General features: G+C 41.4%; 1 protein-coding gene across 3 annotated transcripts in view; it reads left to right on the forward strand.

Annotated features, from left to right (window-relative positions):
* Positions 1–25,165, forward strand: part of ADAMTS17 (ADAM metallopeptidase with thrombospondin type 1 motif 17) — a 201,787-nt gene that overhangs the window by 53,376 nt on the left and 123,246 nt on the right. For all 3 annotated transcript variants that reach the window (XM_064517899.1, XM_064517900.1, XM_064517901.1), the window contains exon 8: positions 21,983–22,088. In XM_064517899.1, coding sequence (XP_064373969.1) covers positions 21,983–22,088 — 106 coding nt within the window. The remainder of the gene's footprint in view (positions 1–21,982; positions 22,089–25,165) is intronic.

Below are 25,165 nucleotides of genomic sequence, written 5' to 3' on the forward strand. Positions count from 1 at the left end.
GGGACATCTTTGGAAAACTCACTTGCTGCAAGAATTGTGTTATGGCACTTTCCCATCAGGTGTCCGGGACTCCAAACTGAATGCTAGTGCAGTGTCAAATTGGATTGTAACTCAGTTCCTTTTTGTTGCCTTTATAAAAAGGATTACCCCATGAGGGAAGATATTTGCCATGACTGTTGATATTTACTTTGATACTCTTGACTTTCTCCTTTCATTTCAGCTCCATGTCGTAACTCACTTTGTGTTAAATCACTGTGCAATTTGACTGGTACAGGTGAAAACATGTACTGCGTTCCACTTTAGGGCCATTTGTGTGTGTGAAGTTACACAGACATATATACTGTTAAGCACCTGGGAATTTTAGTGTCCTAGCTTAAAGGCTGTATATCTATGTAAGATGTTCCCTTCCCTGCCTCCAGTTCCCCCTTCCGCCTGCATTTGGGGTTGTGCACATGCAATCATTGTGAGTAGAAGCACTCTTTTTTTTATTACTGTTATCATTAACTATACTGTTATACTTAACAGTTCCCAGTGAACTTATATGATAGTGTCCCTCAGAAGCAGTACAGTGGATTTTCCTGTTAGCATGGAATAAAGAGCAATCAGAAACATCAGCTTCTTATGTTTCTTCTTTTGTGCAACATGCAGTTTTTATGTTTTGGGTTTACCTGATGCGCTATACTAGAACTTGTGAATTACAGTTTTAGCTCCTAGAATTACAGTTTTAGCTCCTAGATAATTTTCTGCTTTAATTATTTTTAAGTTAGAGCTGATTTATAGGACACTGCCTAAGAACCAAGGTTTTACTGATGGGCAGATTCCATTTAATCACAATTTAAAGAAATCTCTGCTGTTTATCTCTGAAAGTAGTCATTGTGTTTGCAAACAGACAAGCTGAAAACAGGAGCTTAACTGATGTCCAGCTAAGCACACACTGCCAAACAAATGTTAAGAAAAGCTCTGGAATTGCTTCTTGCTACTGTGTGTGTGAAGCTGAGAAGTCATTGAGGCAGGGGTGAGCAGAACAGTCTTAGTGTTTGTGGATGCACCATTTTTCTATGTTGAAGTGTCTAGCATTTCTGCTACTGTCTCTCCTCTCATCTGTGTAAACGGGGACTTGCAGGTTGCAGGTGTTATGTACTTTCTGCACTGCATTCTGTGCTGTTCTGTCCCACTTCACCAGCTCACGCCCCAGCTCCATCGCTTCCTTGATGAGGATTTGTTCCTCTGAGGAATTCTTACAAGAGTAACTATTAAACAAAATCCCCTTTTGTGTTTTCTTAGCTCATCCTGCCTTTTCTGTCTCTCTTATAATATAAGGCTGTGGAAGGAGAAATATGTTTGTTTTCTGCAGTGCCAAGCTTGCCGTCAGTACTACTGTTATCAGTGCTAGAAATGCCAACTCACTGTACAAGACTGTGCAGCAGAAGGCAGAGCTTTCTGCCACGACAAGCTTTCAGGCTACGTGGGCAGGGAAAGCATGTGGGAGTTGTAAGAGTACTTGCCTAGTGTTTCTCTCAAGAGGAGGAACAGATTTTGCATATCCTGATTCCCAGTCCAGTGTCTTGCCCGTTAATTCATGCTCCCTCCCTGGCAGACATGTGACATTAAACATTACATCATTCTTTTTTTCATTTCATTTTATTTTATCTGTAGAAAGGTTTTCTTGAGAGGAGAAGGAGGTGAATTTGTAAATAGTGCTTTTCCTCATGAAAGTTCAAAGCACTTTACTGAGGAGGTCAGAACTGCTATCCCCATTTTACAGATAGGGGAAGCGAAGCTGGGCGATGTGAAGGGACATGCCGAGGGCAGTGCTGGCTCTCAAGCCCACAGCTCTTGAGTCTCTGTCCAGGCCTCTCAGCTGCAGGCAATGCTGCCTGTTCTCGGGCCTTCGCAGTGGGAGCTCAGCTTCTTCAGTTCAGTACAATAATGATCGACCCCCCAGCAGGCCAGAGGCTTGTGTTTCTTCTTTCCACTACCTGCATCTTTAGTCTAACCTGTATTGCTTGTTCCAGCATGGTCAGTCAGCTACAGATGTAGCCACATACTGTTTAAGAAAGCTGATGCATTTTTATTTGAGAAGTCTCTGAGGTTTTTGTTCTCCTCTCAGACATAGATGGCTTTTATCCAGTTGACTGCTTTATAGTGCCTTTATCCTTTGCTGGCTTGAAAACATTTCAGATAGCTTCTATTGTTTTCTAGACCCCGTAGCTAAAAAACCAAGCTGTGTAAAAAGACATCTGTACATAGCTGTGCAATAGGCTACAGATACATAGAGTAATAAGGCATGATTGTATTCATTGTAACGTTTGCTCCACTGGATAATCAAATAGAAGCATTCCAGTTGCACACAGGATATGTAAGAATAAAGGAAGGAAATGAAGGACAGTTGCCTACTGTACTCTTACATTTCTTTTGTCTTGCGGCTGCCAAGACTAAATGCAATTTTGAGAGTAAGTTTTAAATAATGTAGAAATGAGATTTTACTAGTGATAGGCAAGAAAACAGCACTGAAAAGTGTGCTTAAAATAAAAGTGAAATCTTGTTTTGGTGGGAAAATTCCCCCAGAAGAGGAGTCTTGAATGGGACTGATTTTCATTTGTTCTTTTTTCAGCTTTGGTTAACTATGTGGTATCATGACTTAGTATAACACCCTGCCTATTTTGAAGGGCTTCTGACCCCAGGAAAATTTTCAGATACATGAAGTGCACTCAGCAGATCGAAAATCAGTTAAAGTCTTAGGGACGTTTCTTAAATTCTCACACTTCCAGTGCCCCAGCACAAGCTCCAAGTCTTTCAGTTGTGCTTATGTTACATATAATGCAAATAGAGTTTAGGAATGTAACAGGGCTTTGTGCCACTGAAAATCTTCCCTGTATTTACGAGCATGCTGAAAATGCAGTAGGAACCGTGCTCCAGCTATGATCCAGTGCAAGCTCACTACATAGCCTATAAATGTTAATGGCAGATGCTGTGGGAGAGGTGATGAAATTTTGAACCGAGTCAAGGATGCATAGACCGTGTTTTGCCATCATCTATTAGAAAGAAACACCTCCACATTTTTGGCAAAATCAGTATTTTACAGGGACGTCTCAGTTCATAGTTAGACTCGTGCTATATTTGCAGTTCAGTAAAATAGAGTGGCTTGGGTCTTAAGAAAATGACTGCTTCATAATCCGTGGTCAAAGTTGTATTCAAGTACTTAAATATACAGTCTTATTTTTTTAGAGGTTCTGTCCTAAAGTTGAATAATGGTTGCAGTGCAACAAACTGTGATATAATTATATTTAATAGTTTCTTGACTCCAATATGATCAGCTGTGAATATTTTAATATATTAAATTTGCTTACTTGGAGGTCTCAACTAGGCCATTAAGAGTGGTGTAAATGCCCTGTTGCCCGTAGTGGAAGTGAATTTGAACTCTAAATGCACCTGGATAGACAGCACCTGAAAAAGCATGCCATGTAAAGAAAAATCCAACGTTTTTCAGCATGTCCTCTTTTTCATCCTTTGTATTTGACTGTTGGTCATGCATTATATATGTCAATGCAGTGGATCCTGTGGTTTACCAAATGATAGATCATAAATAGTGAGCAATCAAGTAGTTAAATTTCTTTAAATAATTACTGAATGTAGGAATAGGAAAGATATTTGGAGAAGTATGTAGGAAGTTGAGAAGAGGATGGAAGTTATAGCATACTGCGAAGACTTACCAAATGATTTTGTGTTAGCATGCTGGAGTTTGAACTATGGCAGTTCAGGGGGATGCAGGAATCCATTTCCATTCCTTCTATGGGATGGCAAATGTCAGGGCCCTGAGTGCATCCCCAGCCCTCCTCGGGTTTGGCTGCCTGGGCTCAGGACCAGCTTAGGTAACACTGCGGGTTTCCAGCCTTGAAGAAAGCTCTTTGGGAAGGCTCTGCTAAGAGCCTGCTCTGCTCACCGTGCTGTGGGACCGCACCTTTGTCAGTGAGGCCACCACCTCTACCTGCCTTGTCATCGTGCTCAACTCCCAGCTCCCCTTCCCTTTCGGAGCAGCACCTGCCCTTGCTGCTCCCTGAGGGCAAACTCTAGAGGGGGGCAGTGCAAAAATCAGCTCTGTAATCACATTGGCCATCTCAGCTAATTCTTCTACTCCACAGGAGTGTGTACCCGAGGGTGAGGAGATAGCAGCTTCATAATTTGCTCAGAATGGATGTCTTATGATAATTCAGGTGATCTTTTGACCTCATCATAGAGTACTCAGGGTGGAGGTAACAGTCAACTAAAGACTGGCCTGCTGAGTCAGCTAATTTGTATGTCCCTGTTAAATGTCCAGAAAATCTAGAATGCTCTAACCTCAGCTCTTGGGAAAGTTTAAATTGGTAGAGGTGAGCAGACGGGTCTAACAAATGAAAAGAGATGAAAGAGAGCCAACTTGGTTTCTAGGAAAGGAAGCAAGATCATGGCTCAGTGACTTGCTGGAATTCTTGAAGACTCTTCCTGCCAGAATAGACAAAGAGAAGGGGGAGATGCAGTGGGCTTCACATGCCTTGCTTTTTCTAAAAGCTTACGATGGAGTTTCACTGAGGTAGTTAATGTCTGAAGTTTGCGGTCATGGAATATGAGGAGTAACTAGTTTCAGTGGCCTGAAGAGTAAGTAGGAAAAAGTACTAGTAAAAGATCCATTATATTTATGCCAGTTCAAAGTTATTAGTGATCCACAGGGCTCAAAGGTTGCCTCTGAGCTTGTATTTTTTGATAAAGGGATAGGCAGATGAAATCAAAATCAGGATTTTAATTTTTGCACATCCTAGGGAAAGAGGTGGCATTAATGATCACCAGTGCTGCTATGTAGTGAAAGATTTAGATGTTATGGGATGTTTTGGCTTTTCAGCTGTGTTGCAGTTTGCATGGGTTTCTAGCTTCGGAAATCACACCAGTCTTCATTAACAGTGGATGTACACAATGTGGCACTTGTCACCAGTGGCTCTGAGAGGCTTAACTTTTAGTTTTCTCTTTCCTCTGAGATATTTATTTGGAAGAGATATAATGCTATATAACATATAATTAGAGATAATATTATAATTATATATATACTATATATATATAATTAGTGATATAATTAGATTAGAGAGATATGAATTGTTTTGTCCTCAATCTTTGTTTATTTTTGCTTCCTGGTTAGATCAGTGCAGAAATATCTGAATACGTCTATGCATGCTTTGTGTTTCTGTATCTATTTACGTGTATGTATAGAACTTTTGATAAAAGATTAAACTGCCCTCAAATCTATACTGGGGGGGGGGAAAGTTACTGTCTTTAAATGCCCTGCAGAATACTTTGAATTTGATATATCTAAATTTGACTAGATCCTTCTTCTAGAAAACAGGGGAGTTCCTTATCAACTTCCTGCCAGGTTAGATAAGAAGGTGACAGTAGAAGAAAGTGAAATTTTGGTCTAAATCTCATTTAGGCATATACATATAAACTGCAATTTGAGTCACTGGAATTTGATTTGAGCATAGCAGTTCTCTTGCTCACTTTTTAATTTCTGGTACAGGATCCTATAATATAAGTGTTGGTCTGAAGCAGTTTGTCAAGTGTTTTCAATCAGCGTGTAGAAATGTGTTGAACTTATTTAAAAAAAAAAAAAAAAAAAAAAGGCACCCAACCTGATATCTTTCTCCTTCTGTACTTCCTCAGCGTGATTGCTAGAATGACTTCTGTGTTTAGCTTGGAATTTGCCTTGCATTTCTGCTTTAGCTCGTGGTCATGAGCACGTTTTGAGGTTCAAAATATTTGTTGATTTTGTGTAGCCGGTGTCATACATTTTTGTGTAGGAATTTTGACTGATCTGTTTGCATTTAGGCTCTGACAGTAATTAGACTGCTGCGTACATGTTAATGTTCTGCTGAGCATCCATTTGTTGGTTTTAATATTGTCGTCCATCAAGCTCTAGTGCATACAGTAGTATTTGCACTGTAGTAAACAAATGGAGTAAACACTGGAGCTCTTTATAAGAAAACAGTGACCAATAAGCGAGGAAACTCTGCATGGACCTTTTTATTTATAGGAAAGTTAAACCGATACTTTAAAATGAGTCTGTCAGTCTAATCAGACTTCATGGTTCTTGAAATGAGAGAAAATTAAGAGACTGTTGAAGTTAAGTTTGTCTTTAGAATTTATATTTTATATGTGTGTTTAAGAAACCTCTAGACAGGATGCGTATTTCCTATCCTGAATGCCCAAACTTGTCTGCTTTTCCAGCTATACCAGTTGGAAAGATAAAAGATATTATCTCTACCCTGCTCTTGTCTGGATCTGAATATGGATTTAAATTCCAGTGTGAGCCTCTCTTGCCCTGTGCCTTCACTCCTGATCAATTTTGTGGAAGTGCAGGTGTTCCTTGTAAACCCCTTCGATCCCCTGTTACAAGCATGTGTTTATTTACTTGAGATTTCAGCAAAACAGCATTGCTTACCGGAGTTGGTCTGTCCCCTTGGGTGTTCTTTGCTCTGCTTCTTGACTGACTGTCTGCATCTGGACACACATTAAGCAGCATCTGGAGTAGAGACATTTTTTTGAACCTGGGCCTCAGATCCTACAACACAAAAATATTTATTATGACTATTAAAGTCCATCTTTTTATTAGGACTGCAAGTTTTAGGATTTTCTTGTCTGCTGTGCCGTTTTACTTGACTTGTTGGATTTGTGGATGTTTTAGCTTTTCTTCTCAAGGAACAGAGATCTGTACAACTCTTTAACATCTATATTTGAGGCCAATCTAATGCACTAGTGTTTAATCATTTAAAAAAATACTCATCACATTGCTAGAAGGTGAGGTCATTTTGTTCTTGATTGCAGAAAATCAAATAAAGGTGCAGATCCGTTGTCCTTTTGGAGTTGCTCTGATTTATGAAGGTAAATGAGCTCAGAACAAGACTGGGTATCATAGGTTTCCTTCATCAAATGGACAGTACTGTTTTCTAGTGAGGCGGGCTATGTAAGTCTTTGGAATTGGCCAGTTGCTCATACTTTTCTTTCAGAAATGTCCATTGCCTTGTGAGAGTCTGATAACCAGTTCTGCTTCAGTTTCATGTCTCTTCCTTCCTGCGTCTTACTTCCTTTTGTTGATGTTCTGCAGTCTATCCCATATTTCTTTCCATGTGTTTATCTGTCTCATTCAGCTCTTCCCCGTTTCCCTCCTTCCTCTCTGGAGAATGACAAGGATAAGCGGCTTTCAGCACAGCCGTCTTGCGTGTTTGCACTCTCTGTGATGCTTCTCTGAAAGTGAGGAACGGGCATTGGTGCTGGGAAGGCGAGATGCTCTCACCTCACAGCGAAGGTACTAGGTACTGAGAGCATTTAGTCCTTACCAGGATGGGCCTCAACTCTTGACTGCTGTGGTTTGTGTTGTCATGCAGAGGTGTATTTGCTGTGATGGTTAATTTCCTTGAAATTTTCTTACCTAAATGGTTGATTTAAGAGTAAAACAGCCCCATGAAGGAGCTCTTGGGGTATGGTGAGGATTCTTACAATCCTCTGTTCACTTAGGTCTAGGAGGTTACCTCGAAGAATCATATACATTCAGCAAAACTGTACACGTTCCTGATTCATTTTCTGCCCTCTCATGGCACAGTAGTCAGGGTTCCTTGTGAGAGGTTTTCAGAGCATCAGATGGAACCAGGCAGTGGTCATAATTTCTTGGTGATAATTTGATAATTATCTTGTGATAATTTTTGACTGAGTATCTGAGAGCCATCCCTGTGTCTTCTACTTTTATCTTTGTTTTTGGGTTTTTTTAAAATCTTTTTTGCATGTTGCATTTTCAAACATGGGAAAGCTGCAGTCCATATTTGTTCAATGAGCTGGTGTGTTTACAGAGATGTTGAACACCCACTCTTGCACCAGTGTCTTTGAGCCCCGGTATGGTCTAAGGACTGAAGTAAAAAAGTTCTGACGAGGCCCAGCCTTCTGGAGATGAGATCTAAGAAAAACAAGCCAGGAAATGGCTTAATGCTCCTTCTCCAAAGCTCTCCAAAGCCAGTGGTAAGACTCCTAATGATTTCAGTAGGATTTTGACCAAGCCCATGGTGATTATGATACCTGGAACAATTAGATCAGATGTAATATGTATTCAGCATGCTTTTTGCGCATGCCAAGAAGCTGTTTTTGTTGTAAGTGATTTGGGGGCCTTGCTGCAAAATGCATCTCATTACATGGCAGCTGTCAGAGGCCACTCCACTGAGCACCAAAGTAGCCTTGTACAGAAATACACTATCTGCTTAGCTAGAAAGTGCAGCTGTTACTGTTGCAAATTCTCCCACAAGTCCCTTACTGAGTGGGGCTTGACGGGTGAGAAAACCCCTACAAACCCTGGTGCAAATTCAGCACGTAGTTTTCAGTCAGGACAGATTCAGAACCGGATATGTCACCCAGACAGCATACAAGGATGCATGTGGAAGCCTCTGTGCGTCTCGGGGACATTTTACTTAGAAGCATAGCAGGCTAGAAGAGGCAATTTTCCCTTTGTCAGGCCTGCCACTTTAGCACAAAGATCTAGAGCATGAGCACACATGCATGGAAGTGTCCCACTAGCCTTCTGCAGGATACCGTGGCAGTAGCTTTCTGTCGTGCTGCTTGCAGGTGCAGTGCGTCTGTGAGCCTCACGTGCTGTCGTGCCTGAATTCAGACTGTAAAGGCCTCAGGACTGGAACTGTGTCTTGACTTGTGCCTGAGAGGCACCAGGGACTCTTTTGGCTGCTCTCAGTCATAGCAAGGAGCTCAGCAGCATTCATCTAAATTTGTGTTTTCTTTTACAGGAGTTCAAGTTTGGACGTGCGAGATTCCTTTTTATTAAGTGTGAGAAAAGCTCGTTTTGGTCTCTCTTTTTTTGTGAAAATATCTTTCTAGCTTGTATTACTAAGTTCTTTAAAGCTGACATTTTATTTTTGAGCGATTTGGATAAGGAGGTACGAAAGAAACTAGATTCAGGATATATTAAAAAAAAAAATACTTCCAGCTGCATCACCTCTGAAATTAACCCTTGGTTCTTTTTATCAGGTTGGTGTGGTGATGAGTTTGTAGCTATGTCAAGCACCATGAGGGGGAAGTCGGAATGGACAGCTCTGTTTGGGAACCCAGAGGAGGGCCCTTTAGGATGACAGCCATTTCAGCCTGATTATTTTTATTAGGCTTTTACAAGTTCTGCGAAAAATAGGAAACCGAGCAGAGAGTAAAGACTCCCTTGATGTCGCCACCAAAGGAAAGATTTCATCACCCACATGTACATCAGAACCTCTGCTCCCAGGTGGAAATGCAGATGTGTAGGAAATCAAGTCATCAGTTTTGTAATGGGTTTTTTGCTTTTTTATTGTCACCTCCCCTTGCACCATGCTATTGCACTTTGCCAGAACAAATATGCTAGCTGTAGTATTGCATGGGGGGAGGAACAGAGCCATGGCACTGCCTTGGTGTCTTCCTCCTGCCCACCAATGTGGAAGGGGCATTTTTGGTCGTTAGTCCTGGCAGTAGAGGTAGTAGCCAGTGCTGAGGTATTAGGAACCACCTTCATGCTCTCATATGGTATAAGCTTCTCAGCGCAAGCTCTGACTTCAGCAGAATGACTCAACCCTATTAACATTATCAGGGACCAAGTTTAAGCCCCAGGTTTGTCAGTTTTCTCAGCGCAGGCAGGCCGTGAGGTTAAATCAGCACTCAGTAAAGAATTAAAACAGAAGGACTGAACCAAGAATTGCTAAATAAGTTTATCAGTGTGTGTGTTGGCTGGCAGCTTGACAAGATGAAGCCAGGAGCCTAGACGGTCCTGTAAGTCAGGATGTAGGAACTGTAATTGAGAAGTATCACAGAAGCAATTTGGAAAAGCATCTGTTCAAAGTTTCATTACTGTGAATCATCCTATTCTGCTGGCCTGCTCTGCTAGTCGCCTGAGCTGCTCCTGTTTTGCCAAGAGAACAGCTTGACACGCATGCAGCGCCTAAAAATAAAATACACTTTAAATATTAGCATGTTTCAAAAGCATAGATCTGTTCGCTTTTTGCGAGTAACAATTGTTTAGTCATTCTTTAAGATGGAAGGAATTTAATTGAGAGCTGTAGAAGAATGCCATTCATTAGCAGCACAGGTGTTAGACCATCTCCTGAAAACTGCCCCGTTCAGCAGACTATACCAAAATTCTTCAGACACTGAAATATTATTCAGGATACATTGCTGTATGTTGTTTAACAAAATTGCAGGACTCATCCTTGCTCATGAGCCCACCCCTGACCAACACCACGAGCTGGGATAGTTCCGTGGCTTGGTAAAGCTTCTGAAGCAGTTAGAAGTACTTCTTGATTTATTTGAATAGCTTCATCAATTTCTTAGTGTTTGCAATTATGAGAAAGAAGAACTGGAACTGAGTGCTGGACTCTGACTGTTAGCACTTAAAGCAGATGCTGTGTGGTACAGAGGCTCCAAATATTTTTTTTCTGATTTATTGCCAAGTCTGACCTTGTCTTTTTGTTTTGGAAGGGAGATAGAGAGGAATTTGAAGGCTCCAGGATCCCTGCTGCAGTGTTCCATGTTCTTCTTTGTTTAGCAGTCTCATTAAAAGCTCTGATTTGATCTTCTTTCCCCTCTGTTCTGTCTGAACTTAGGCCCTTTAGTGAAGCAGATGGCCTTGATGGGTTGCAGGGATAAACTGACAAATCCAAACCTGGAATACACTGGGCTCACCTGAAAAAGCAAAATGAAAATAGCCTCAAAGCTGATTTTGGAACCTTACACAGTTTGCAAAGCTGCAGCTATTGCAGGCAGTGCCAGGATTGTTTTTCCGTTTCTTGGAAGAGTGTAGCCTTCAGATGGAAACTCCCCAGAGAACAGCCTGACTGTTAATGGACTAACACTGATAGACATGTGGCAGAGGGGTTAGCATGGGATATGGTAGCTCTCAAGCCCTTATCTTTACTGATGGTAGAATTACTGTTATTTTTTTTCTTGTGGTGAGTCTTTATTTCCTGAAAGATGCAGCTGAGGGAGAGATTGAAGCAATTCTTGAATTCAGGCTTATTTCACCAAATAGTCCAGGTCAAAATGAAAATACTAATATGTTGAAATCATTTGGGGTTTTAGTAACATCCAAGACAATTCATGAAGGCTGGTTAGAGCTTGAGCAGGTGGAGCTCTCTCCTCTTGTCAAGCAGTCCAGCACGTGAGATATTTGGACTCAGTTTCATACTCTCTCTCTCTGCTTCAGTCACCAAAGTGAGAAGACAGTTAGTAATGCGGCTGTACAAATCCCACATCTAGTGCTAAGTCCACCTTGAGCGGGTTGCCTGTCTTCTGCTTATTATCAAATTTTGGGAAATGAAAATCATAGTTAATTCCGCAACATGTTGTAGCAAGGACTAGCAGCTGCATCTTTGCAGTGCACTCTCCATGCACTTCACAAAATGAGACCAGAAGAAAGCATTTAAATTCAAATCCCTTTTGCATCATAGGCAGGGGTGAGTTTCAACAGCCAGATTCCAAATCCCAGTTTACAGTTTGGTTATGTAGTTACTGGTGGGTGGGTTTGTTTTTTTTTTTTTTTTTCCAGTTCAGTTACATGCTCCTGCAGTCTTTCCGAAGTATCAGATCTCTTCTGATTTCTGCTAGATACGGTTCCTTTTTGGTGTCAGATAGCCTTGTACAACCTTTTACCTCACACCCTGTCTCTGCAGCCTCTGCCTCTTTTTCTCTCACTAGCTGCTCTCCTGCTGATTTCTGTTTGCTATTTTCTTCACCAGTTCCAACATCTGTGCTTTCCTTCTGCTAAATGCCATCTTCATGCCCACACTAAGGCCTCCCTCGCTGAATATCTCCATGTCCTCATCAGGCCTGTTGCAGTCCTACCTTTTCTCAAGTGAACCCATGATGCCAGAAACATGTGTCCAGGGGCTGTGGATCCATTTCCCTCCAGCATTAAGTAAACATAGAGGTTCTCTGAGAGCTCATATTCCCATCTGATCTTACCTCCTGCCCTCCTTGACCCCAGCCTCCCACAGAAATGACTCCCTGCTGCTTATGAGATCAAAGCCATGTTTCTTGAGGGCTTCTGGAAGACCCTTATTATCTCCATTTGTTACATTGATGTCCTTGTTTTCTCTCATTCCCTAATCTCTTTCCAGCTGTCCTTCTCCCTTGTTCACTAAATTTGAATTATAGCAGGCTTCTGTATACTATCCAGCACTGTGTGTTGACTCATCCAGTAATCGATCATCCCTCCCCAGCCAGAGTCCTCCTCTCAGACCCACCTAGCTAGCTCTCCCCTTGGCTTTGCTGTTACTTACTAGGAATACAGCTGTTGTAATATATCTTACTTTAGGTAGTTAAGCACGCCTTTCCATGTGTGAGCATGAGCATGCAGACTTTCAGCACTGTCTAAGATGTTTATGAACACATGGTGAATTAACTGCTAGCGTTTGGGAATCTACTTTTGGAAATGTTGGTTTGATTTGGACTAAATATCCCAAACCTTACATTTAACTATAGAAACAGGAATGGAGAGCAGAAGTGTGTTTTTTTTCCTGTTTGCGAGCGCATTCAGCAGCAGCCTGAGCTTCAGTGGCTGGGAGTGTGCAGGAGAAGCCCTGTGGAATGTGGATATTAGCATATCAAAGCAGAGTCAACAGGGAGATGATACCCTCCTTCCTGTGGCCCCAGTTAATTCTGTAATTAAGCAGCTCCTCCTGTCATGTTAGATGGAGAGGATTTATTAACATGCTGTCATCTAGGGTAGCAATGGTTTGCCAAAAGGGAGGAGTCATGTTAATGGGATAGGGGATGTCATGCTGAACAAAGAGCAGATGCCAAATAAACAGGATATTTCTTTTTATCTCTTACTTTGCTGAGCTCTTAGATCCTAGCACTTTATCACAAAAGCATAGAAAATTAGTCATAGAAAGGACTTCCATTGGTCATTTAGTGCATCCCTTGCTCCAAGGCAAGATCAGTGATACCTGTGTCATTCCTGATGGATCTCTCTTCTGTGAGGCTAGCCAGTATACTTATTTTCAATTTTCCTTGAATTACTGTGAACATTATACCTCTCCTCAGCCGTGGTCAGCTTGGCGAATATTTATGTCTGTAATGACAAATCCTTGTTGAATGACACTGGAAAGGTATGCGGTTTTCAGAGATGCCCATGCAAAATCCCTGGGGGTTTTCAAAGGTTATCTGTGCTGTGTTGGCATAATGCAGTGTTAATAATCTGTCTGGCATGTTTATACAGGCTTTGGTTAAAGCCCATCCTAGGCTAAAAAGGTGTTAGGACATCTGTCAGCTCTCTTAATCTCAATGCATTTGCTATCTGAAGCCACCTGTTACTGACCAGGGGAGAGGCTGGGCCCTTCTGCCATGTTCCTAAAGGACTCCTCCACCCCAGCGCTTTTATCTCATCAGTCTTTTCTTTGATGCTTCTGGAAGGAGGATATCTGTGAGGCAGGATTCTGTGAGAAAGGGAGTATGGCATTTAGTGCAGAATGGTTAAGAGGGCAGAGAATAAAGACGCGTAGGAAGAGGGGGGGCCGGGCTTAGTGAACTGACTTGTAGGTGTCATTTGTGTGCCTGGGTAAATTTAGAGCAATTCCCCTGAGTTCAGAATCTATCTTTACGTCTGCTGTCTTGGGATATGCTTGGTGGAGGACATTTATCCTTAAAGTTACAAGAGGGGCCGGGTTCTATGATCTGTAGGGCTTTTCAACTGCCTCGGCAGCCCCTCGTACGCTGGGAGAGACTGCTGAAATCAATGAATTAGCACTGTGTAAATCCAATGCAAGTAGCATTAGAATCAGGCTCTTGACATTTTGGGGAATGTCTGTGGGTGGGCAAATAAGTGAAGGAACAGATAAACGACCCATGCTTTAAACTTACAAAACCACAGGAGGGTTCCCAGGACACACAAAAGCCCTGCAGAAACAGAGAAAGCTAAAACGGAAAGCTGGCCATCCTGGGGAAGGCATTCCGTGTGTTCCATTAATTGCCATCCCGCAGAGTAATTAAAGGGAAAAGGATGATAGCAAAAGCCCCCTTTTAAGCTCTAATGGTTTGCAGAATCTTGCCTTCTTTGCAGATTTACAGACTTGCAGAGGTTTAGCCTCACAAAGGCCTTATTGGAAAGGGATGGAGTAAGGCAACTTGCATAGACCAACCCAGGCTAGATGTCAGCTAATCTGTCTGAAAATTGGTGGAACACGTTCCTGCACAGAGTTCAATGTGGGCTGACAGTTGCCTGAAAAGCTCTGTTGAGCTGCATGTTGGCATGGCTGAGACCTGAGTATACCTACATGAACTGCAGTCGTTTCAAAAAGACTAAGGCCAATATCTGAATTGGGGCCTCACAGTTAGAGCCAGGTCTTGTGAGATGTTATCCAGGGCTCTAGTCACTAGACCCTTGGGCACAACAGAAGTTGTTCAGTTACCAAATAGCTTTCAGTATTCCCACTCAACAAAGTATCCCCCCTGAAAGCTACTGTGCATTTCATTCATTCCTGCTGTTAGGACTCTGTGTTCTGAGGGATGTTACATTATCTGCTCTAGAAATATATGCCTTCTCCCCACAGCTATTACTGTGAGTATCAATGAGAGATTATATTTGTTAGTCTTTTAGGGTACGTGTAATGAAAATCACAAGATTGGGAAAGTAACTACACTTTGTGTTTCAACCATTTATTTTCCTTGCCGGGCTTTTGGGATTCTGGCAGCAGTTATGTATACTGGAAGTGGCAGTGTTTTCAGAGTTACAAGGAAGAAGAGACTTTTTTGGGCACTAGAAGACAACAATCAGTCCCACAGGGAAGATGTCCAGCCACAGAGTACACTCAGTTCTGGGATAGCATGCTAAATCTCTGCAAATCATATTGATTTTGAGGTAAGGAGCTGAGTTTTTTAGTGGTCTTGTTGAAATTTGGGGTAAGGTAGGTTCCCCAAAGGAAGAAGTGTCGGATTCTGTGGTGATGGGCATGTTTCCAACAAGTTAGCTAGATGCAGAGAGTCAAGATCTGAGGTGTATTCTCAGAAGTAATAGTGACTTTCTGTGTCATCTTACCAGTTATTTTAATGTTGTGTTTTAGCTTGCCTTTCTGTAAAGTTGATGTGGTACTTGGTAGCCTCTCAGTGAGGCTGTGAAGACTGTTAATGGGGAAAGTTTTGCAGTGTGGGAAAGCAGTGTGTGCAAAGAGTCAAAGGAGTGAACCTTATGTGGCTTCAGCTGGGGATTTCTTCTCTCGGGCTTCTCTGCAATGTGGATCATCTTCTCCCTACAGAAATGACGTGGGCCTACCAGTGCTCATGACTTCACCTGTAGAGCAGCACTGACAGCTCACAGAAAGCTGGTGCTGGAAACTAAACAGTTCTCCAGGCCCCTTCACAAGCTAAAAGAAAGGAAGTCGTGTACACAGCACACCTGCCTGGATGGTATTCTAACTTAATCTCTGCAGAGTTGTGAGCTCCTTTTGAGGACTTTTACTTTGACTGTTCCTGTGTTATCCGAGTCCCTGCGCAGTCCTGCAAAGAGGGTTGTATTTGGACCAGTCCGTATTGCTGTGGTTTCTCGACAGGGTTCAGCCACCTCCCACCCTAGAGGGAATATAAGCTCTCAGCAGGGAGTGGATGTTTTGCTGCTCAACAAAGTCAAATTAATTGAGCGGATTTCTTCACCAAACTCACATTTATCTCTTGTTTGTCCCCCAGAGACTGAGACAGACATGAGGCCATATTCTCCATTCTTTGATTAAGTACAAACAGGGGAAAAATGGTATCTGTATTGTCAGTGTAGATTTTTTTTTTCCCTCAGGCAAATGGAAAATAAGTTTATTTCATCATTCACCTTCCCTTTAAGAGTAAATGTGTGCTTATGCAGAGGCCTATTTGAAATAGGCTATGGCTGACTTCTTGCAGTGCCTAGGAGCCAGTTGCATCAGATGGTCCATGGCATGAGAAACTCTTCCTTTGAAAAAATGTTTGAATAGTTCAAAATATTGTGACTTGCTCTGGGTACAGTGTTTGGCAGAATTGTTTCTTGTTTTCCTACCTAACTGTAGCTGTCTCGTGTGCATTGGATATTTGCACTATAATTCCATAATGACTGTATTGTTTCCAGTGTGGTTTTCATTAAATACAGTGACAATGAAAATTATTGCTAAGGAAAACAGTTTCCATACATGAATGTTAAGCTCTAATGGAAACCGTGTTGTTACTGCAAGATTAACAGAAATTGGCATCTAAATGACTATCCACAACTAAGCCAAATTAATCTGTGCCACAAAAATTGCATGTCTGAGTTTGAATTAGCACATCCTTGTAAAATGAAGGAACAGCTCACCCTGTAAGCTTCTTTTGGATGATCCCTGTAAACCGAACTTGGACCTGGAGGCTCAGAAGGACAGTGGTGGTAATCATCTCAGCCTCTCTGTGTTGTACATGCTGGAGAGGGTCCTTCCATGCGTAGAGCTCTTTTTCACCTGTGTACCGCTGACTTCTTGGGACCTCTGTTTATTCAGCTGTAGAACAGGGATTGTGTTATCACCTATCTTTGAGGCAGTTTGGTAGAGACTTATTTAATGCTTGTAAAAAGTTTGGAACCTTTTGTATGTAGGCATTACAGAAAGGAGAAGTATTTTTCATTTTTAAGTATCATAAGCACTCAAAGATTCCCTTGGTGAATGACTTGATGAGTAAATACGGGCAGGGCATCTCTGTCAAACATATCATCGCAACAGAACGAAAAGGCAGAGCATGAATCACTTTTAGGATTTCCTGATTTTACTTGTGTAGGATGTTAAAGAGAGGCTACAGGGGTGTAATTGATGGCAGTTGCACACAGAGAAGAGTAATGGGAGGATGAGAAAAACATCAGCTCAACACCAAACTAGTAACGGTGGTGAATGAGAAGTTTGCTCTGTGCATGTGGACATACAGTGAGTCTCCATCTGTGCGGAGCAGACTTCAGGACTTCAAGTTTGGCACCCTTCCCTACAGCAAACACATTGAAAAGAGGAAAGCTAGCCAAGTTTTAATCAAGTAAAAGTTCTGTAGCCAGAGGTGGCTGGCAAAAGGAGAGATTAAGGCATTAGGAGTGCAATGAAAACAAGACATTAGAGAGTTGAAAGCTGGAGTACCTGGGCAAGCCACTTGCTGAGCAAATATTCCAGTCGACAGGAGGAAGCCCAGAGTGTTTCGTTTAGGATGAAATGTGAACCCACACACCAGCACTTCTCTTCCTCCAGCTCTGGCTATCACTGTGGCAAATATGTAATATCCTAATGCCTAGCTGAGCTGGTAGGATAAATGTAATCATTCCCCTTAGAGATATTGCTAGCGGAGGGCTCATTAGCTGACAGAAAGGCCAACAGCTGCAAACTGTTTATGTATGACAACTTTTTGGATAAATCTGAGTTTACACAGTTGCCTGTGTCCTAGGGTTTGCTGTGGAAGTGCAGATAGCTTTGCGTGTTCAAACTCAAGCACAGAAGTTATAGGCTGTAATTATGCAATTTCTCATGGGGGAAGCAAAAAAAAAAAAACAAAAAACCCTCACACTTAGTAAAAATAGTAATTGGCTTTCCTTTCTCTCTACCACTAATGCTTCTGCTTGACCTTTTTTAATATTAAAAATAGATTTGTAGTAGCTGCTGGGCGTTAGTAGTGGATCTGGCAAGATAAGGACTCTTTGTCCGTAAAGAAAGCTTGCTGACTGTGTATTTGTCTATGAGCACAGGATGAATTTTGGGGGAAAAAAAAAAAAAAAAACCTCAATTCAACTTTCTGCCCTATATTTCATTTTCATGCACCTGTCTCCCAGCCAGGGCCAGATGCAGAATTGCCAAATGAAGAGAAGTTCCTCTTATATTATTCCCAGCCTGGTAGAACCACAGCATGCCAGGAATTTCATGAGCATGTCTGAATGCATGAAGTTTCCATTTCAATTTTGGAGAATCAAAAGGCTCAGATAAAAATCTTGAATTTTTAGAGGTGAAATCAAATAACAGTTTCCATCCGTTCCAATGGAGAAAATAAATCATATTCATGCAGCTACCAAGGCCTTGTACTACTCTCATTGTCAGTTAAAGGTGTATTTTTCTCTGCATATCAATTACATGGATTACTGTGTGGGTTACAAAGAAGTTGCACTGATCCTAACGGTTCAGATATATTTGCTAAACAACTGTGTTATTTCAGCAATTTGTAGATCAACAGCATATCTGCTGTTTATGTTCTAATCAAAGGACTGATGGAAAAATATATTGGTCCAAAAGATAGTTACAGTCTTGGGGAATGGATTGATGCAAAATATACATACATATATATATGTACATATGTATATATGTTTATGTATATATTAAATTTTGAGGTAAACTTTTTTCAGACTCAAAATGTTATGACAATTTGTTATAACCAACTTGCTGCTCCAGACTGACTCTTATTAATAAGCACTCAGCAGCTGATAAGTTGGACTTCTTACGGTGTTCGTTTCATACAGTGCAAAGCTTTCTGCTGTCTGCTTTTCTAGGATTATAACCTTCCTAGCCCAGTCCACTTCCATTCCGATATTGTCTGGTCCCTGGACTATGCTGCAACAAGTGTCATTAATAATTCCAATAATAAAATAACTGTAGATGTCTATGTTTTGAAATTGGTTATTCCAGATATTATAAAATGTCCACAAAGGATTCACATTAAACATTGGAAAAAAAACCCCAAAATAAGATGACTAAGACTCTGTAACTGAGCTACTGTAGCTCTCTTTTTCAGCCACTGATGAATTACAAGTCCTTAATCGTAAGTTTTCCACCACTAGGTAATGAGGCTTTTAGCACAGAACAGTGTTGTTGCCAGTCAGGTTCAGTAGAATTAGAACTGCTAAAAAGAGACTTTAGAAGAATTAACATTTGAGGCCTTCATGATTTATATTTTTAATTTATGTTTAACCTCTTTCAAAACACTGACAGAACTCTGGACTGTTTTGCTATACCACATCTTCCAAACATGGAAATATTGCCCCCTTCCATCTCCTAGTGCCAGCAAACACTGAATCAGTCTTATTTTCTGAAGTTTATCAGAAAGACTTTGGCATGAATCATTTCAAGCTCAGCTTGCTTGCCTGATTGACCGCTGAGCTCGAGTTACAATACTGCTTTGTTCCTTCTCAGTTATATCCTCATGTGATAGATATAACTGAGGTATATACTGACAGTGGTTAAGTGGAAGATAAAGGCAGAATAATCAGGATTAGTAGTAGGAACAAAATGCTGTCAAGTCTTCCAAAAACAATCCTACTCTGGTCATTGCTGTTGTCTGTACCTAAAACTGCTGAAATGTAACTAAAATGCCACTCCATATTCAGCAAAAGTGAACGTCAGCTGAGTTGGGTCCATTTATTACAGAGCCATATTTGTACCATCTTTTCTGATTGCAGCACCTGATGGACTACATGCCTCAGACCCAGAGAGCAGATGGATTTCCAGGAGTGGCTTTTGGGTGGATGATAATTTTGTCATAGGGTCATAGCACAGCACTGTGGGAAGAGCCTGGGCTAGGCAAGCTAATGGGTGAAGGCAAACTCAGCAGCTCTCAATAGCTTTCCTCTTTCTCAGCTGGGGATCGGGATTACCAGCAGCTGATGGGCCATCACAGTTTTGTCTGCTCTCACAGTACAGTGTGCTCAGATCTCCGCCTTAGCAAAATCCCTGAGTACGTCTTCTGACGGAGAGGCAGCTGTGGAGCAGATTAGCAACTTGGCATGAAGGGCCCTTCCTTCCCAGCATCCCAGCTCATGTTCAGATGCTGGGAGAAGATTTAGGAATTCTAAAATGTGACAGAAGACACAGATCTGAAGTAGCAGAGGATTGGATGAGTCACAAGATTGTTCCTTTCCATTCCTAGCTTCTGTGACTCAAATGTTCAATTTTTCCTTCCCTTAAATCAAAACCTGGCTGTTCCTCTTAATCCCAGACCTGCTGCCATTGGTTTTATAGTAAACTAACATTTCCCCAAATTGTTTTTTCCTTCTGCCAAAAGCGTTCCCAGAAATCGCTGATCCCAACTAGTTTCGGAAGCAAAAGACCGTTACTGGTAAGGGTATTATTATTTATAAGTCACCATAAAAGTGCATGGTAGCAGATTTAAATCAGGCAAACTATCAACTTCCCCTTTCAGAAGTTAACCATGAAAGTTTTGTGATCTTTAAATGAAATGGAAGGCGTGGTTGCAGCAGGAGACATACTGCAGACGCCCACGGTTGTGGTTCTCTTCTATGACCAGTTCCTTAGGCTATCAGTTATGTGGATTGAGGTTGCAGTCTCGTTCTCTAAGTAACATATTGCTTCTTGAGCGATTTCTTGACATCCATATGACTACTCTTAGGGTGAAAAGCAAGTCAGTCTAAGAAGAGTACTGAAATCCAGCCTTCTATGGCCATTGATTTTAAAAGTTTAAATTTTGATTTTATTTTTGCACTTGGTATGAATCTGGCTTTTCCCAATCAGCACTTTTTGAATAAGCAAATGCTAGTGTCTGATTTCTGCCCTGCCTTTGCTCGCTACTGCTAATGCTGAAGTAAAGGCTGTTGCCCACACATCCATTCCATCAAAAATTGCCCTGGAGATAAATATCCATATCGATATTGTTGTCAGAACTCACTCATAAAACCAGATCTGGGCTTCTTCCAGGCCTAAAGTTTTACACCATTTGCACCCTGATAAACAGAGCTTTGTCAGCTGTGACAGAAAAAAATGAGACCATGTTTCCATTGCACGGTGTAGTCTACGCATTAAAGGCAGCTAGATCCTAACTGCATCTCTGGGAGAACAGTGGGATAGCAAGGAAATAGATCCCTTATTTTCTAGTAAAAATAAGCAAGTATGTCTGTTTGAAAAAATTAAAGGGCAGCTATGGAAGGTCTTGACACTCCCCCTTCGTCCAGCATGGCAGAAGGCTGTGTGAAGTGGTAGGTCGAATTCAGCATTTAGGTTGCTGCATGCTTTTTGGAAGTCCTGTTTTGTGTGCATGCTTGAATTGTTTGTGTGGCTTTTGAGATATGCCTGTTTAGCAGTAGAGGACTTGTACAGCTGGAGGCATCCTTAGTCTCCTTCTCTATCTTTAGTCTTTGCGCAAAACTCCCAACAGCTTGACTGTGTGTTCTGGGTGGCAGATGAAACAAGATCTCATTAGCAACTTGTCCTCTGAATGGACAGGGATGCTGTCACAAAATTTCCAAAAAGTATACTGGCACTTTGTGCAGAGGACAGTCTGGATGCAGGAAGGGCATTTGAGGATTATTGTTTTTCCATAGCAGAATTTTCATGCTGCAACTTTTGAATTCCTTTTTGACTTCAGCCTACATCCGTTTCTGGTGCCCACACAAACAGGACCAGAGAGTACTGAGCAATTGTCTGTGGGATCAAATCCTAAATTCCACTAAGTCATAGAAGACTTGTGCCACCTTCGTTGCCTTTGTGACTCACCATCTATAGTTTGCCAGCTTTTCTGACTCTGCTACTCCTGCTTTCTTTAAGTATGAAAATAAGGGAAAGCATAAGATCTCTTTAGAGAGTCTCGGCTTTTATTGTTTTATTGTTTTACCCCAACAGGATACCGGAAGTCAATTGAACTCCATTTCAAGGCTCGTTAAGGCTACTTCACTGCATCTTTTAATATTGGAGCATTAATAATTGGGCATTAATAGACAAGCTCAGATGAATTCTTTAGTCTCTGTGGACAGTGAAATATATTTTCCAGTGAAAACAGTGAGGGCCAGCATGCTTAGCTTGAGTTGTTTCCTGTCTGATGAAAATCTAGGCTAATTTCCCTCAAGATTCTCAGATGATTTTGTGAGAAACTGCTCTAATGTTTTTCATACTAGGTGCATTTTTTATCATTTTGGCTAAGTTATTACTGTCTGGTTGGAATGTATGAGCTGTTTGACCAATTCCAATGGAAATATTCTCTGTTTCTGTTGCAGGGATTGCTTACCTGGGAGGTGTCTGCAGTGCTAAGAGAAAATGTGTTCTTGCTGAAGACAACGGTCTCAATCTGGCATTTACAATTGCACACGAACTTGGGCACAAGTAAGAACTGGTCCTTCTGTTCCTTTCTTTGCTGATGCCACTGTAGTAGACTTGTATTTGAAGCCATACAGATGAAATTACTAGGGTGGCATGTTTGTGATGATTTCATAGATCTGGTTCATCAAGAAAATTGATGAATAACTTACTTTTTAGGAGACAGATGTAATACTCATTTCAGCACACACAAATCTTTCTAGTTTGACCCTTCCCTATTTTCCACTCTACATTTTGATTTTGAGCAGTGTGAAGAGGCCTCATTGCCTGGCATGATTGATAATAATAGTTAGAAGCGAATTCCGCTCTTATTTGTACAGTAGAATAACTCCAGAACAATGTCATTAACTTCAAAATCTTTGAACTTGCTAAATTTTCTCTGAAGTTCAGGTGTCTCTCTCAAGGGTTTTAATAATTAAATACTTTAGTTATAGTTTCACCTCTGCATGTGAAATAATTTATTGTGGCAGAAATTGTAAACATCAGCATTTTGGAAATGCCCTTACGTGCTATTATTTGATCAACAGAAAGAAATCATGTAACTTGATTTATCAGCTCAATCATAGCTAAACAACACACTTTGAACACTCACTGGAAAAAATAGCTAAGAATGTGATATTTCATAGTCTGACCGAAGTTTGCAGAATGAGATTACCAGGTACTTTCTGCAGGTGACTTTCAAGACTTTGTTAAGCTGCTTGTAAATATTCCATGGGCAGAAGAAAACAAAACTGACTGGAAAAGTCATTTACTGTACCTTAATGCAGTTGATGAATTAACCCAAAGGTCAGCAACCGCACTCACTGCCTTCCAGGCCAAATGTAATATGCACTTACTCATAGTACTTCAGGGCTTTTTTTCCCTTTCCATTGACATCACTCTGGTTGCACTTTGTCACTGTAAAACTGTGTAATGTATAGGATTAGACCAGGAACAAATTTATAGAGGGGCAGAGGCTGCACCTATGGGATTTCCAAGTACTCCTTCCTTTAGCCTCTATCTGGATGGAAAGAGGGAAATCCCACTGTTGTGCCTGCAGTGAGGGGCTGTGCCGAAGTAGGAACCCTTCTGGGCTCCTGCTGTTTGTATACCTGTTGTATCACAGAATCACAGAATGGTTCGAAGTTGGAAGGGAGCTCTGGAGATCATCTAGTCCAACCCGCCTGCTCAAGCAGGGTCACCTAGGGCACGCTGCCCAGGATTGTATCCTCTTTCCCTAACAGTAATAAGGATTTGACAGCTAAGTTGGAGCCAATGTATCATGTTCGGATTATGGCCAATCCCACTGCATGACAAATAATTATTTTATGGCAGTATGTTTCAAAATTGCATGGAGGATATTTAGGTTACTACCAGAAGTGACAAGACGAAAATGAATCTCCTGTTCACCCTCCAGTGACACCAAAGGCAGCTGAGCCAAACCAAGGGTGGTTTCAGCAGGAGAAATGAAGGACATTTGGTTTTAGTTTTATTTAAACCGCATGCCAAGATGTTAAACTGAGCCTAAGCTTAATAACAAATTAACCTGTGGGTAATGTTAAGGGAAATTCAGCATTCATCTTTGGATGGGCCAAGACTAGGAGGGAAAAATACTTGGGCTGTTGAAAACCCAGCTGTGTGAAAGAGAGTGAGACTGGTCTGCCCCAGTGTTTGCCAAGTTTCCCAGCAGAGCCTGTCAAGGTTCCCTCTAATAATACCTTGCAAAAAATCCACAACATAAATAGGGGATGTAATGTTTTAGGATACAGCTCTCCATCTGTGCGGAAAATGGCAAACTCCATTTTCTTTTCTGAGTGCTTTTTTGGTGATAAGACCACAGGTCCCTTCTCTGGTTTTCTTTCTTTACCTCCATCTTGGAAAGCAATTTCAAGAGGCGAGTGTGAAATGTCCAAAGGGGTCGACAGAGAGTAGCTGGGGGTTCAGTACGCTGGAGGATCTCTGTTCAGATTTTTGGACAGTGAGTTTGCTGTCATGCGGAGAATCTTCTGCTCCAGGAGAGCCACAAATCCCATAGTGGAGGAAATGGGCTCTCCAGCCCTTCTGCCCCCTCATCCCTTGGTTATGTCCAGCTATATGCATGCATAATCAAACCCTTGGTATGCCAAAGGCAGATAGAGAGGGGAATAAAAAGCCATCTGTCTCTCATCACCCTCCTTGTGTATCAAAATCGTCCCTGTGTGCTGTCATCCACCAGGGATCTGGTTATTTATTTCAAGGTTTGGTCAATTTATTGGTGCCTTTCTGGCCGTGAAATCAACAGGAATCTTTTCATTGCTCTTACTGTGGGTCAGGCCTCTGCTTATTCTTCTGTTTTTGAACTGCAGCAGTCTTGTTTCAGCATGTCCTGTGCAAAGAGAAGGGTTGTTTGCAGGCCTTACCTGCAAAGCAGTAGAAGTTAAGTGACTGGAATGTAGGGAAAGCCATTGCAGAGACAAAGGCAAGGAAGCTAAGCAGATGGTCTTCAAGTTTAAAAATGAAAACCAAGGAAGACTAGTTACATGCTTCTGAGATTTTATTCAAAAAAACATTTCCAGTCAAAACTTACATCCATATTGGCAAAAATATAAATTTTGGAGAGTCATACATGTGAGCTTTATTGAAGGCTGACTTCCTTATGGGTGTTGAAAAGCTGAGATTTATTACTTCTTGCCTTGAGACTAACAAATGTTCGCGGAGATCACAAGCTCTATTTGGCATTCACAGATAGTTTCTGATGTAGACTTTGGAAAAAGTGAATGGATTGCTAACTGATGTGTCAGATTCCTAATCTGCCGCTAATGTCATTTAGACTTACTGCAAAAACAGTACTACAGACAGCTGCACTATGAAAACATGGAGACATCATTAAGTAGGTCCATTAGGGTGATGCTTAGAAGTCCTATAAATACTCATCTGCAGGCTTTAAGCTATAAGGTTGCTGTTGCTTGATTGTATTGATTGGTTGTTGCTTGATTGTTGCTTGATTGGTGAGTTGTATAAGTTTTATCTGTTGAATTGATGCCTTAAAATCTGGAAAGATGATTTTGAGTCATGGACACAAATGGAGCATCTGTTTATATTTAGATACTGTTTTTTCCACAAAG

This window comes from Dromaius novaehollandiae, chromosome 10 (genome assembly GCF_036370855.1).
Source record: "Dromaius novaehollandiae isolate bDroNov1 chromosome 10, bDroNov1.hap1, whole genome shotgun sequence".
Lineage (NCBI taxonomy): Eukaryota > Metazoa > Chordata > Aves > Casuariiformes > Dromaiidae > Dromaius > Dromaius novaehollandiae.